Source organism: Schistocerca nitens, chromosome 11 (genome assembly GCF_023898315.1).
Source record: "Schistocerca nitens isolate TAMUIC-IGC-003100 chromosome 11, iqSchNite1.1, whole genome shotgun sequence".
NCBI lineage: Eukaryota > Metazoa > Arthropoda > Insecta > Orthoptera > Acrididae > Schistocerca > Schistocerca nitens.
The window spans coordinates 12,893,214-12,907,913 of NC_064624.1; the positions used below are offsets into that span (position 1 = coordinate 12,893,214).

Sequence of the window (14,700 nt, forward strand, 5' to 3'; positions counted from 1 at the left end):
TACTGTAGAATTTCGAGATGGAAGACGCTACAGAAATGTTATTAGCATGTTGTGAAAACAGCACACGTGATCCGTTTATCGAGGAGAAAACAAAGCTATAAAAAATCGACTCATGCCCGGTAGCTACACACGATCGCTTTCAAAGTGGATGAATAACTATACTCGAAAAAATGAGACGTATTAAGTGGGTAAAAATTCTTCTCTTCAGATAAGCACGGATCTTTTTAGGGTACTTATATTCTAATAAGAAGAATGTAAGGCCACGCTTTCTCGATTACAGGGGTAGCATTTGTGGCAGTGCAGAGCCGTTCGTGATGAATGAGATGCGAGTGTCGATGTTACGACGTCATCATACTGTAGCAGCAAGACACGCCTGCCGTCATCTTTAGTTAATGAGGCACTGTCGCAAAGAAACTGCACAAATACGAAGGTCTTGATAATACGAGATAAAATAACAACTTTTTCATTTCCATTATCAGCACGACAATTATAACAGCCTATTAATATGTGGACGGAATATGTAAAGGGCGACAGAACCACTTGGCAATGGAAGAAGCCGTAATAAGGAAAACATGCCAAGCAGTCAGCTTGTAAAACACAAATAAGGCGACAAAAATTATATGTAAGCCGCAGAGTTGCAAACGGTCATATATACACCACCGAGGTGGTGTTACAGTGTGTTGATGCTAGAGCCACACAAAAGTGCGCCCTTCAAATTCCATAACTTCCTGAAATGACGAAACTTTTCGAGCGGTAAATGTATTTTCTTAGAGAGGCCAACAACAAACCAAGCTCTGTCGGTTCTAAAATATACGTAAACTTTCATAAGTAGCTTTCTACGTAAGCAAATTCGTCTCCGATGCTGGTTTGACGGCTATTGTCTTAGCGTTAACAGTCTACGGTCACTTCCAAGACTTGTTTACATTTCAAGCATGGTGGAAGCAGCGTCGCAGACGTCGACACCCTCTTTGGCAGCACGGCTGCAGTCAGCTGGTCCAGAAAGAGACGGCAGAGAGTTTCGCCCGAATCTTGATTCGTTATTCACGTTTAACGCGGCAAGAACACGGAAAGCGTGCGTCACAAGAATGTCGCTGCGAAATATTCCTTTTGCAATTGTAACGGAATCTTGCGGCACAGTGCTGTTTTCACGTCGTTTTATAAATTGCACGTCTTATTAATTGTTCGTTTATGCACTGCTAAAGAACTGAAGACCCTTGAACTGAGGAAAAATGTAATTACAGTGAAGAGCTGAGGAAACATTTAACTTTGCAGAGAGAAAAATTATTGCCGCTTACATCAGTAAGTATCATTTTCTAGTGACGAATAAGGCAGGTGGTTTCTGCTGCAATGAACGACGACTTTTGCGATACGCTTTCCACGTCTGCATACGAGCTCTAGCCGCTGTTTCACAATAGTAAATCATTATCACGGCATGTGAACAAACCGCTGGTCGACGCTCAAGTAACACGTTTGAATGCTGACGTGATAATTAAGAAGCCAGGAGATGACAAGTTTTTATATCCCGTCCATGACTACTGCGAAAATAATGAACTGTCTTTATATGCCGACAGATTGCGTAATGGAGCACACAACTGTTTGCTGTAGGAAGGTGGAAGTGTTATGCAAACATGACGCCACAAGTGGTTAGTGGAAGTCAGTGTCGTTTGTCAGTAAAGAATACAATACGTAACCTCATTTGGGAAGAAAGATAACTTTTGCGAATTTGTCTGTGGAGCCACACCTCTAAATGTGTCCTTATGCAGCCTAATCACAATTCTGTGTGCCCCACCGATGTAATTTATCGTTTACAAGTGTACTTGCTTATTACCATGCTGTATGTAAAGTCTCAATGCTGTTTGAATCTTTATCATCATTTTTTCCTATTTTCATTTACTTCATAAGACGGCCATTGTTCCCGAGGATGTTAAACTGCCGACATTCCGGAGCGCTAGCAGCAACAGTCAGTCGCTTGAGGCAGCAACAAAGCTCTGTGGGCTGCAGGGCAAGGAGAATTCACGCAAAAATAAATTCGTCTTCTTCATTACTGCGATCTGCTAGTTCAGTTAAATGTGCTGGAATTCTAAAAAAAATGGTTCAAATGGCTCTGAGCACTATGGGACTCAACTGCTGAGGTCATTAGTCCCCTAGAACTTAGAACTAGTTAAACCTAACTAACCTAAGGACATCACAAACATCCATGCCCGAGGCAGGATTCGAACCTGCGACCGTAGCGGTCCTGCGGTTCCAGACTGCAGCGCCTTTAACCGCACGGCCACTTCGGCCGGCTTGGAATTCTAAACAATGTCATTACGTTTGTAAGTCATTCAGTGACGTACCTGCAACTTATATAACTTGAGCAGTGCTGGTTGAGCGAGGCTTTGTCATCCAGCACCGTTACACATGCCAGACGTGACGGGACGAAGGTGCTGACCGCATTCTCGGGAGTTCCATACGTAATCTCTGATAAAATGAATGTGCTTAAAACGGTAAAATGATGGAATGCCGTCGTATTGATTTTTACCTTAAAAACACAGTAGGGAATTCGGCATCGATAACCGCATTTCCAGAACGGATTTGATGCTGTTTACAGGACGAACCAGAAGGGGTCCTGGCAGATGGGTTTAAGAAGAGTGTGTTTATTAGCCGTATGTAGGACTGTTAAAAGTAGGTTTTATATTTTCTTTGGAGCAGTTAAAGTGAAGATTAACATATCGTTCGTTTCCCAGAACGGGATGACAGACAAAAAATATTTTTACACTTCACATTTCTTTTCTCTTCTATATTTGTAATTTTATACAAAAAGCTATCAGAAGTCCTATCGCCGTTATAATGTACTTCATGGTTGTGTGACACAATGGAGACGTATTACTCTGTTTATTCTTTTTAACGTCTCATTGTTACAGAAATTCCGGAGCCAGTACTGCGTGAGCAGACCACAGCCCCCTGTGAGGGGCTGACTGCAGTTGGTACCTGCCGCCCTCTCAGCAGTTGGCAGCACTGCAGCGTGGCAGTCCCTGCGCCTTCTGTTGTCTGACGCATTTGTAGCGAGCTGTTTCCAGTGTGCAGGCGTGACTCCGCATTTTGCGCTGCAGCTTCCGAGTTGGTATCTACTTCTCCGTTAATAAGGTAAAGGTGACCATTTCCATTCGTTCCCGCTGTTTTGAATTATTTTCTTTTTTGTTTTTGAAAGGCCGTGGTAGTTGTGTGCGGTTTCTGTGTTCTCCATCGAGGCTATTGCGTATAAAGCAAATCTGCTGTTTTACTGACTATAGGCAAGAATGAAAAGCACAGTCACGGACTAGATTTTTTTGTCGTTTTCGCGCCATTTTGTTGAATTGTTTTCTCGAAGTATTGGGTTGTACTCGTTACGTCTGATGTATAAAAGAACTACCCTGCTTGTAGGTGGGGAATAACGTAACGGAATGGAGCTTGTTTCTCCCTGTCCTGTATTTGCAAACAGCAAGTTGATATTTTTACTTTTGTGGAGTAATGTTTTCGGCGACAATTCCGCCTCTTGGGTAGTCAGTCAGATAAGGTTGTGCCCCATTTCGTCTTTATTGTATTTGTGTAATTGCAGAAATCAATGAATTCTTACGTTGACATCAAAATGTTCCCCTTAATGGGTTTAGTACTGTATTCACGTAGATAAATAATCGTGTATCTTCAGACTGACTGTGGCTTATACTTATCAAACAGCACTCCCTTTTTTTACAATGTAAGTATTTGAATGAGGAAAACAATACCGTACATTAAGCGCCTATATTGAAACATTTTTTTGCTAAAACCAGTCGTCCTCAATGTATTTTCTGAAAAGTCTTCATCATTGGTCAGAACGATCTAGAAATACGTGGTGTGACGATTACAGATGTTACTGCAGTAAACTATTATCCATATTCGTGATGGAGCAGTGCACAGGTGAACTTCTGGTTCACAGTGTGTCCGTTGGACTCACGAACTGGCAGTTCGCTCGTCAACTGATCGACAACAAAAGGTTGTGAAGTGTGTCTTCTGGAGGAGTATATTTATTTATATTTTTCTCATTTGTTCGGAGTCTTCAAATAGACGCGCGAGTGTGATTGTGTGGTCCAAGATGCAAAAATTGTTGAATGCATTATTAGCCTCGGCGTATTTGTACTTTAAGATCATGGACTCAAATATTGAAATCATTGTGGAACCACGCAACATGTTCCGGCTGTGGTAGTCTAATCCTGGCTCTCGGCGTAAGGTGGAAAGTAAAATCTCAAAACTAGTCTTGCTCTCGTCTGCAGCTGACTGCTGTGAAAAAATGTCTGTTACATGTTCAAGCGGCTGATCTGAGCTTCCGCTATCATTTTGAATTATAGGGAGACGCGTAATGGCGTCTGCTGAAGCAGAGGCCGTGAAAATAGTGGAGCTGTAAACGTCTTAAGAAAAATTAACTCGATGCAAGGAACATGAGGGCGCACTGTACATCGAAATAACGCACATTTAAACTTTAACGTACAATATTAGCAACATCTAACTTACGTGGTACAGTATGTCTTCTACCTATTTATAGAAACAAACGAAGAGAGGGAGAGAACAACAATCAGGGAGTGTTATTCTCCCGTATTAATTGCATAGAAGTTTACATGTAGGGAGTTTACTCCTTGATACGAAGATTAAATTTAATATTTACTATAAAGTTTTACGCCGTCTTTAGCTCGGTGACAAGGGGTTCCTGTACATTTACTTCGTCGCGAGATACGTTTCTCGTTCCAAGTTTTTTAAATGTCTTTACGACACAATTGTCTCTTGATAGAAACTGATGATTCACATGCATATATTCTTGTTAAACAAAGCCACAGGAGTTGTTGAGTAACACTTTATTAGCTTAAATAAAGGATCAATCAACTGCTGCTGCGGTTTTAACGAGAATACATTCTTATAGCTGTAGTTGCGTACGATGTAAAGTTTGTTTTTACGTAGAGCAAGCACTACAGTTTATATCACAGCAAGCGGATCTCTTGATACTAATACGCAAAGAGTAATTTCAACGTCTTTTGTTGAAGTAAACGAAAAAATAGGAATTCGAACAGTAGACAAACGTTCAGGATCAAGGACTGATATAACCTCTCTACGTCCATGAATCGCTGATACACAGATCTGTAGGTTAAGGAGTAGGTGTTGGTTAGGTTGGAATAAGACGGTATGGTTGAAGACGGGTAATCCATTGGATGTGAATGGGCAACGGATTGCTATGCAGCAACGCCTGATGTCCACATTTGCACTGTAATTAAGGCACTTTGCCATATACAGGGCGAGTGAGGAGAAAAGGTACATGCTTTCAGATGCGATAGTATAAGTGATACTGAACAAACTACTTCATGTGGACATTTGCCATATGGCGAATGGTTTCCGAGATAGAATGTTTATTACTTCTGTACGTTCTCCTTTAATAACTCAAAGAGCGCACATTCCAAGGAAAACGTGTTAGTACACAATTAAACTAAATTTGCTGCTAAAAAGTCGTATTTATTTTTTGTCTAGGACTAAGAGTTTGCGCAGACATCGCGAGAATATTGAAAATCTCGCGCGTGCGCTGTAGCTTTTTGTAGGCCCGTTTGAGGCAGTTTTCCTACCTGATAGACCGAAAGCGTCCTGTACCAAAATGCTCGTCTCCACTTCATCTGTGTTACTGTGGTACGTTGTTAAAAGACAATAATACATAACGTAAATAGAAATGTACATTAAAAGTGTTGTATCTCGGAAACTATTAGGAATAGGCCATATATCCACACCAAGTTTTTTGTTCAGAATCACTACTGCCATCACCCGTCAAAACACGTACCTTTCCTCCCGACTCACCCTGTGTAACGTACCTTCCAAATTAAAACCTAAAACTGCAGGGTGACTTCAGCAAACGTTAGAACGATAAAAGAATTCTCCAACGAGTGCCCTGCCGATGCCAGATATTTACTTTGACCTGTGTCGAAATTTATCGGGACGTCCTGTGTGCAGAGACAGAACACATTTATTTTCCTCCTACATTCTTGCTTAGGCACAGTGTGCTGAAACTTTTAAGTACCTTAGACTGAAAGGAGTTTTACTTGGCGAAGCATGTGAATGTCTTGTAAGGGGAGTAAAGTAGGTTTTGTTGCTATAGGTATTTCACGCATACTGCATTTTGGGAGTGGCTTATCCGGCGTTTTGGTGATCGGTCAAACTAGATGGGTAGTGGTATTAACAAGTACCATATTTTTGAATTGCTAGTATCGACACACGCTGTAGAGTACTACTGGTACATTTTATTTCACGAAATTCGTGCATCAATAATCATGTGCAGTTTAATGTGTTTTCTGTCTAAGCCGGAGAACAATATCTTTACTAGTCGTTCCGTTGGTGTTTCTGACCGTAGCATCTTCAGCTGTAAATGTGTAGTGTTATATGGAGGCCAGAATTTAGATGAGAACGTTCACTGATCAGTATGTAAATGAATAGACGGTAATAAATTTGTCGTCGGGATGGAAATTTCATTGTTACCCACATAACGCACACGAAGCTGTACGGAGAATTTTCCCGTCATTAACAAATAGTGTGACGTCAGTGCCTCTTGTCATGGCAACAGTCGTCCTGTGCTGTGATTGGCCGAAAACAGCAGTCGGAACTGAAGCCAGATTAGGCCTATATTCAATTTTAGCGAAGTTTAGGTGGCTTGTTTCGGAGTCATTGCTTATTAAATTGTACTCTACGAAATCAAGTTCCTGTTACGTTTTAATGGGCATAGATACTGGAAAACGGTAACCACCTTCGCTTCCATGCACTCCAGGCACGCGGAACGAGCGTAAGCGTAAGGACAGGGTTTCCAGTACGTGGAGCTGGAACAACGGTTCTGCTCACGTGGTCCGCTGTGTTGTGAAGACAAAAATAGATAAATAAATAAAGGAAACCGCAGGAGAGAAGACTTGTTGTGACGTCAATACTGTTTAATAGAACGACTCGGCGGCCTACCAAGGGAGGGGGGTTCAAGCAAACCCATTTGCTGATTTCGTCTTTCAGCAAAACCTTTAAGAATACATAAATACCGACCGTCTGGGAAGGTGTTGGCTACGCTGCGCTCGTCTACAGAAACAACTCGTTAATAATAATATGGACCCAGGTTTAAGGTTCGTCCTCTGTAAAATTGTCTCGTTGCTTTAATTTTTAAAAAGACATTGGTCCTACTATCTTTTTAGACCATTTACGAAAAGGAATACCTATTTACTATAGACTGTGGATGACAATCGGGTAGAGAAACCTGTTATTATTGTTACTATTTGATAAACAGTGTGCATCACATCATAATGGAAAAAGACAAACGTAATTTGAAATAAAGGCATTTATTTTTTATTGTCCGCAGCCCGTGGTCTTGCAGTAGCGTTCTCGCTTCCCGCGCATGGGACTAAAAAAATTTAGGTACAATTTCCAAATGTAGTTTTCCTTTCTACGCTTCGGGAAACAAATTTTTTCATGACATCCACAAGATTAATTTTTCCAGTCCTGTCTTGATGAATATAGAAGAGGAGTAAAGGGGTGAGTCTCGATTGAGTCAGCGTTGATCTGAGGCAAGTTTTAAATCGTATCAAAGCGCTGAATGACTTCTGAGGATGGTGACGGTACCGGAACTGTCAGAACCAGAATGATGAGGCAAATAACTTCCTGGAGGAGTTCTTTAACCGTAACAGGTTCAGCGGTAAGTTTTCTTCCAATAGAAGGTACGTTACATGGTTGTATACCAGTCGCAATGGTTCGCTTCATTTCGAGCTGTGCAGAGATCCTGTCCAGTTTGAAGTATGTTGTATTTACTCAAAGCAATTCTCCCAAATGTCGTGTAGATAGGGGACAACTTTGGGAGAACTTAATAACCATCGCTTCAAGATGGGATAATCTCTCTAAATCCTCTTGATTGCCCCTCGATAATTTTTTTCAGAATGAGATCAAGAATTTCGAACGAATCCTTTCCAAAATTTCTTTCTGAAGACAATTTTTTGGGAACAGATGGTGTTTCTCTGTGTTGCAATTTGGCTCGAATTTTTCTTCGCTGTGAGATATTTGTGTGTTTCATATTTAGGCCTTTAGAATAATTTTTGGATTTCTCTAACAGCATGTCATATGGTTCTGTAGTTGGACTTGCAGGAGCCAGTTTCAGAACCTCTACAAAATGTTTCACTCTGCCTGCATTAAAATTTGTATTCCGTGGGGATCTGACCAGTTCTCACACAATCCAGACGCTTCAGTTGCTACTGTTACGCCGCTTTCACACTATACGGTTTTGACCGTACGGCAAAAAGCCGTACGGCTGTAGGTGTGAAGAAATGTATGGCGCCTTTCACATTATACGGCGACGGCAAAATGCCGCTGCCGTGCCGTGCTGCAGCCGTGTCTTGCCACTACAACAGACGGTCGCCGTACGGCAAGTTCGACAACAGTGGCCTACGTGACTAAGTGCATGCTTTCACACTGGACGGTTTTGAGCCGTACGGCGTCGACTAGTTCGTTGTAGTGTCGTTTTATTCATTTGTGTTTATTCTTGTTTACTGAAAAGTGTAGAAGAATGGATGAAATTGATACTGAACTTTTGATAACCTTGGTGGAAGTAAGACCTGTTCTGTGGGACAAAACTCTAGATGCGTATAGAGATCGTATTGCTACAAAGAATGCTTGGCGGGAAGTTTGCGTAGCACTGAAGCAAGATTTTGATGAGATGGAAGACAAAGATAAAAATGCGTTTGGTAAGTATTTATTTAATATATTAATATTACATTTAATACGTTTTAAACAGTTTTTATTTAACGTTATAAATTTTATTCTAAAAGTAAATCGTTTGTTTATAAGTAAATTACTGCTACCAGTCACGTTTTTTTTGTTTTGTTTATATTTTGCACGACGCGTTTCGGGAAATAATTCCCATCCTTAAGTGCGTTTTTCTCTAAGTTTTCATCATGTGTGGTGTCTTTTTATGTGTCAGGTCTTGCATTCTGTTTTCTTTACTGTAATTTATAAGAGAAACACGCACAAGACCTCACAAATAAAAAAACACTACACATAATGAAAACTTAGAGAAAAAAACGCACTTGAAGATCGGAATTATTTCCCGAAACGCGTCGTACAAAATATAAACAAAACGATTAAAAACGTGAGTGGTAGCAGTAATTTATTTATAAAGAAAACTATTTACTATACAGTCGCAGGCTTTCACAAACAATCTACAAAAAGGAAAAGGCTTGTTAATTTATATCTTTGACATCTGCCATGACACGCTTCCAGCATTTGTCATAAAATATTTACAAAGAGTGTTCCTTATGGCGTTGGCTGTCAGTCCTCCTCTTATGTTGGCATCTTGGGCTAAGTCTTCCAAACCAGTGAAGGATGTGGTGTCTTCAATTATAAATCCATCTCTCTGACGTACAAAATTGTGTAAAACAATGCAAGCTTTAACCATTTTTACTGCAAAATCTGGATGAACATTTAAAGGTCGGTGAAACAACCGCCACTTATTGGTGAGGATGCCAAAAGCACATTCCACATACCTCCTTGCTCTGCACAAACGGTAATTAAATACACGTTTCTCAACTGTCAAGTTTGTTCCCCCAAAAGGCCGGAGCAAATGCGTGTGTAGGCCAAATGCTGCGTCTCCCACGAAGAAGTAGGGTACTTTTGGACCTTCCGTACCAGGCAGACATTGGACGTCTGGAAATTCCAGGGAATTACTTTCTATTGACTTCCATAAACTGGACCGTCTGAACACTGAAGAGTCACAGTCTTTGCCATAACTTCCTACGTCGACATAAATGAACCTGTAGTTGGAATCCGCTACAGCCATCAGAACCACAGAAAAGTATTCTTTGTAATTGAAGTACATTGATCCGCTATTAAATGGGGCAGTAAGACGGATATGTTTTCCATCCACCGCTCCTAAGCAGTGGGGGAAATTAGCAGTACGTTCAAATCCAGCCGCTATTGATTCCCATACCTCTTTGGTCGGTCTTTGTATACATTCTTCCCGCAGTGATGACCAAATTGCTGTGCATACATCATTAACCACTTTACTTGCTGTAGAAATCCCAATTCTGTACTGGAAATGTAAGTCAGTGAAGGAACAACCGCTTGCCAGATACCTGAACAAAACGAAAAAAAATCAGTGACATTTAGTTTGCAGTGGACATTTTTTGTTACAGTTTTGCTTTTTTCTATACAAAATTAAAATGTTTTCATACAGTTTTGTTTTCTTTTGATGTAGGTATAGAAGTAATACGGAGGTGGACCAATCTACGAGACTCCTTTGTGAAGTCAAACATAAAAATTCAAGCTGCGAAAAAAAGTGGCTCAGCAGCAAAGAAAATGAAAAAGTATGTATATTCTGATCAGCTGCAGTTTCTAAAAAAGCTGTATGATGCTCGAGAGACGGAGGACAGTTTTCAATCGGAACGCACCGCCAGACTGGAAGAAGATATAGAAACGCAGGGCTCCGTCGAAAATACTGAGAATGTTTCTGGGCCATTTGATACAGCACCCACACAACAAACATCCAAAAGCGAGTGCCATACAAACAGAAAACATAGAAAACCTGATGCAATCGAAATGAAAATATTACGAGCTCTGGAAGAAGACAAACCTTGCAGCAAAATGTCATTTTTACTTAGTCTGAAGCCTCATCTGGAAAAATTTGATGAACAGGATTATCTTCAGTTTCAGATGGGAGTCCTCAAAGTTATAGAAAATATATATGAAAGGAGAAATATATTGACAGCTCAACCTCCTCCATTTACCCATTACACACCTCCCATGCCCTATAATAATAGATTTCAAGCTTATTCTTATTCACCTATGGAAAATGCTGCTCCAATATCCTCTTACCATACGCATCAGATTCGTCCTCCTCCAGCTGCACCAAACCCAACTACTTTTCTCGAACAACCATTACAGACTTCTCAAGGTCGCAGTTCTTATCAACGAATTAATAAAGTGCCACCACCATACCCTTCGCCTTCCACAAGTAGCCATGAAGGCCCACCATCAACAACGCAGTTCTACAACGTTTTTGCAGAGAGCCTGTCGCCACAAAGTGACAGTACAGTCAGTCCTGCTACAAACTCTTTGGTTTCAACTGCTGATATTGATATTGACTTTTCTACTTCATAATCTGAGCGTAATAAAAATGTAAAACACAAATAAATAAGTAAATAAACAGAACTAGTTTTTATGTATTAAATTACCTTAACGTGATAGCCAGCATTTGAACAGGTTGGATGCAATTGCGGAATTGTGTGTTTTGTCGTTGTAACACATCCTTTAGTTTTCTATGTAATTCGTCAAACGAGGTAATAGACATTCGGAAATAGTTAAAGAATTTATTTCCGTCGTTCCTCAAATCTTCAAAGAGTGTATAAAATAAACCCACTTCGTCTCTTCTCTGGTTAATGGGGTGTACCCACAAAAGACGACCTTTTCTTTTGCGGCGACGATGAAGCAACCACAAAGCAACAACTCGTTTACGGTTCATCTTGATACACACATTAAGCAAACTGAATAGACACCAACAACTGGTCACGTCAAAAAGCCGTGTAATGTGAAAGCAACACAGGCACGGCTAAAACTCGTACGGCTTTTTGCCGTACGGTCAAAACCGTATAGTGTGAAAGCGGCCTTACACAGCGTGATCAAAAGTCCTTTGACACCTGCCTGAAAAGGACTTTAAAGTCCATCGGTAATGCTGGAATTCAGTGTAGTGTTGGCCCACCCTTAACCTGATGACAGCTTCCACTCTCGTGGCCATAAGTTCAGTCAGGTGCTGGAAGGTTTCTTGGGGAATGGCAGCCCATTCTTCACGGAGTGCTGCACTGAGGAGAGGTAACAATGTCGGTCGGTGAAGCCTGGCACGAAGTCTGCGCTCCAAAACGTCCCAAACGTGTTCTATAGGATTCAGGTCAGGACTCTGTGCAGGCCAGTCCATAACAGGGATGTTACTGTCGTGTAACAACTCCGCCACCGGCCGTGTTCGATCCTGTTGAAAGATGCAATCGCCATCCCCGAATTGCCCTTCAATAGTGGGAAGCAAGAAGGTGGCCGGGTACTTTTGATCATTGTGTATATAAAAATAGTTTCAAACTCTTCGGGCCGCTTCACATAGCGCCGCAGGACTGATATTTTGTCTCTTAAGTGAGCTCGGTACATTCAGTGTTTCGGTCATAGTTTTACCTCAAATATGTCAATTTCACTCTTGCAGCCCATCGGGTGGGACACATAGGAATCAGACGTTCACAACATCTGCATACACGTCTTTCGGTTTTGCTGATTCTAGAATTATATGTGAAGCGTCTTTCACAGTTACCAGTACATCGCACAATGGATGACAACTTCTTGAAACAATGAATGCTGCAGTGGATATAACAACGCTTTGGCCGGTCTTGAAGGGTTTTCTTCACCCCTTGTTGCGCCGAGACGTATTAGCTGCACAATCGTAGCAGTGGGCGCGTAAAAACTCAATTTTAGTGACAGCCCTAGAAGCATGTCTTTAATCGTAGTTACCAGCGTTTTTGGAGTCCGACGGACTGCATGACACCAGAAAAAGTTTTTATTTCAAACGTGTCAGGGTGAACACTATGTAGACGAAGAGTGCCAGCCAATTTCGTCGTTGAATCTGTTCTAATTCTGTAGAAAGGCGAATTTTTTATTTGCTGCACATTTCCTCGCTGGATCGTGTGAGCCATAATTCCAGTACTTCGTTTTGTATCGCTGGCGGCAACCAAGGGTTATGGCGTTTTCAGAAATATCTTCAGTTCTGGCACATCATTCTTCTGATCAAGAAATGTCGTGAAGTTTCCCAGAGACTGTTTCAAGACCTCTGTGTGTTTCCCATTCGACCCAGGAACCTGAGTGAGCTGATAATTACTAGCAGAGCGGTTCTAGCTTCATCCTGATCGGTCAGCAGACATCTGACACGACCAGTAACAGGTGTCCTGTTTTCATGTTGCCGAGTAATTGCTCGAGACCCTCGGTGGAGAAGACTTCTCGTGATCTTGAATTTTTCTACGGATGTTTCCAGTTACAGAAAAGTTCTTTAAGAAAAGCTGACTCTTTTGGTCTTCTATTGTTCACTAAGTGGATGGACCGAATGCAGTCATAGCAGATAGCACTGCCATTCTTCTCTGTAATGTAGCCACGGATAAGCCACAGACCATTGCGATTTACAATATCTTCTATTGCTTCGTGGAAAATTACGCTTGTTTGCTGGGTGAAATTTTGTTTCAAGAACAGGTATACTTGTAGTAGAACCCATTGTTTCCATGTGAGAATGCATGTTTGACAGTCCCGTACCACAACTTTTATCTCCATCGCCTCTACCTCGTTGTATGTGTCGCATGTAAGAGGGATCTTTGTAAACATTATTGAACATCTTCACTGGTGTCCAAAATCAAAGCAAGGAACGGAAATTTTTCCAAGGTTGCGTTTATTTTGCCACAAAGCTGTGAAAAAAGACAGTAAAATAGTAACACTGCAAAGAACGCAGGACGTAATCAACTGCAACACGCATAATAGACAGAAATGATTTTCGTTTTTTCCATCTTGACGGATTTGCACACATTCTGACAACTGGTCAACGTGCTCAGTAGGGCGTGTGACCTCCTCTGGGACAAATACGGGCCTGACGACGACGGACAGCTGTGAATGACGTCACCAATCTCGTGTCGAGGCGACAACGCCCTTTCTGCCTGCAGAGCTGCTCCCAAGTCCCCCCGAGTGGCCAGTGCATGCAGCCTGTTTCCTTACTGCGCCCCAGACTCGAGTCGGGAGAGCGAACTGGCCGCGGCACGCGTGCAGTGTCTTCAGTTTCCGTAAGAAACACCAGCCACGTGTGCTGAGAGAGGTCGGCCATCATCGCTCATCGAGCCAGTCTGGGCACACCGCAGCTCGCAGCCACCTCGCCTCAGATTCCGAGCTCTCCTCACAGCAGCTAAGCCGTGCTGGTTCACCCGTACGAGTTCCTGAAGAGGTGCTGGAATGGTCGACACAGTCCCTGCCCACACCACCAGGGGTCTCTTTCCACAAGGTTTGGGGCCCAGCACCGTGTTCCACGTGCCCCCCACATGCGAATCCGCCGAGAATCTCTCTCCACCAAATCGGGACTCGTGTGTGGAAAGAACGTTGGCCCACTGTTTTACGTCTAGGTGGCGTGTTGACGGCTCCGCTCTAGACGTTCCCTTCTGTGAAGACACGCAGAAGGAAACTCACGTGGTAAATAAAATGTTTTCTGTGTGTTCAATGAGGAACTGCCGAGTAAAGCACTGTCTTTGTGTGTTTGACATTCAGCTTTCAGTTGTGAAATCAATTTAAGATAAACTGGACAATGTTCGTACCGTTAAATGTAACTTTTGTCACGAAACGGGTATGAAATTACAGACAACTCAAATCTCGTCTTCTATGTACGAATGCTTCTCAATGGCTGTTTAACGTGCAAGAATGAAGCCGCTTCGCCGTATGTTAGGACTTCTTGCCGGAAGCGACTGTATATTAATTGCTTCTGTTTTTGCGACGAGTTTTATTGTCAACTTTGACTTGCATTACAGAAAAAAACTTTCTCATCAACATCGTTTGGTTGCCGATGACAAGCTACCAGTAGTAATTAACACACAAGTGATCCACACAATTCGTGCACACCAAAAAAAGGTATCTACAAAAAGAAATGATCTGTTGTTTGGACTA

At 41.9% G+C, this 14,700-nt stretch overlaps 2 protein-coding genes across 2 annotated transcripts in view; both read left to right on the forward strand.

Moving 5' to 3' along the window:
- Positions 1–3,106: 3,106 nt before the first annotated feature.
- The window catches only part of LOC126213537 (speckle-type POZ protein-like), a 679,117-nt gene continuing 667,523 nt past the window's right edge, over positions 3,107–14,700 (forward strand). The window contains exon 1 of the mRNA XM_049941384.1: positions 3,107–3,126. The gene's annotated coding sequence lies outside the window, so the exon portion shown is untranslated. The remainder of the gene's footprint in view (positions 3,127–14,700) is intronic.
- Positions 8,552–11,139, forward strand: LOC126213345 (uncharacterized). The gene is made up of 2 exons (XM_049941043.1): positions 8,552–8,729; positions 10,238–11,139. The coding sequence occupies exons 1-2, from the start codon at positions 8,552–8,554 to the stop codon at positions 11,137–11,139; spliced, it is 1,080 nt and encodes a 359-aa protein (XP_049797000.1).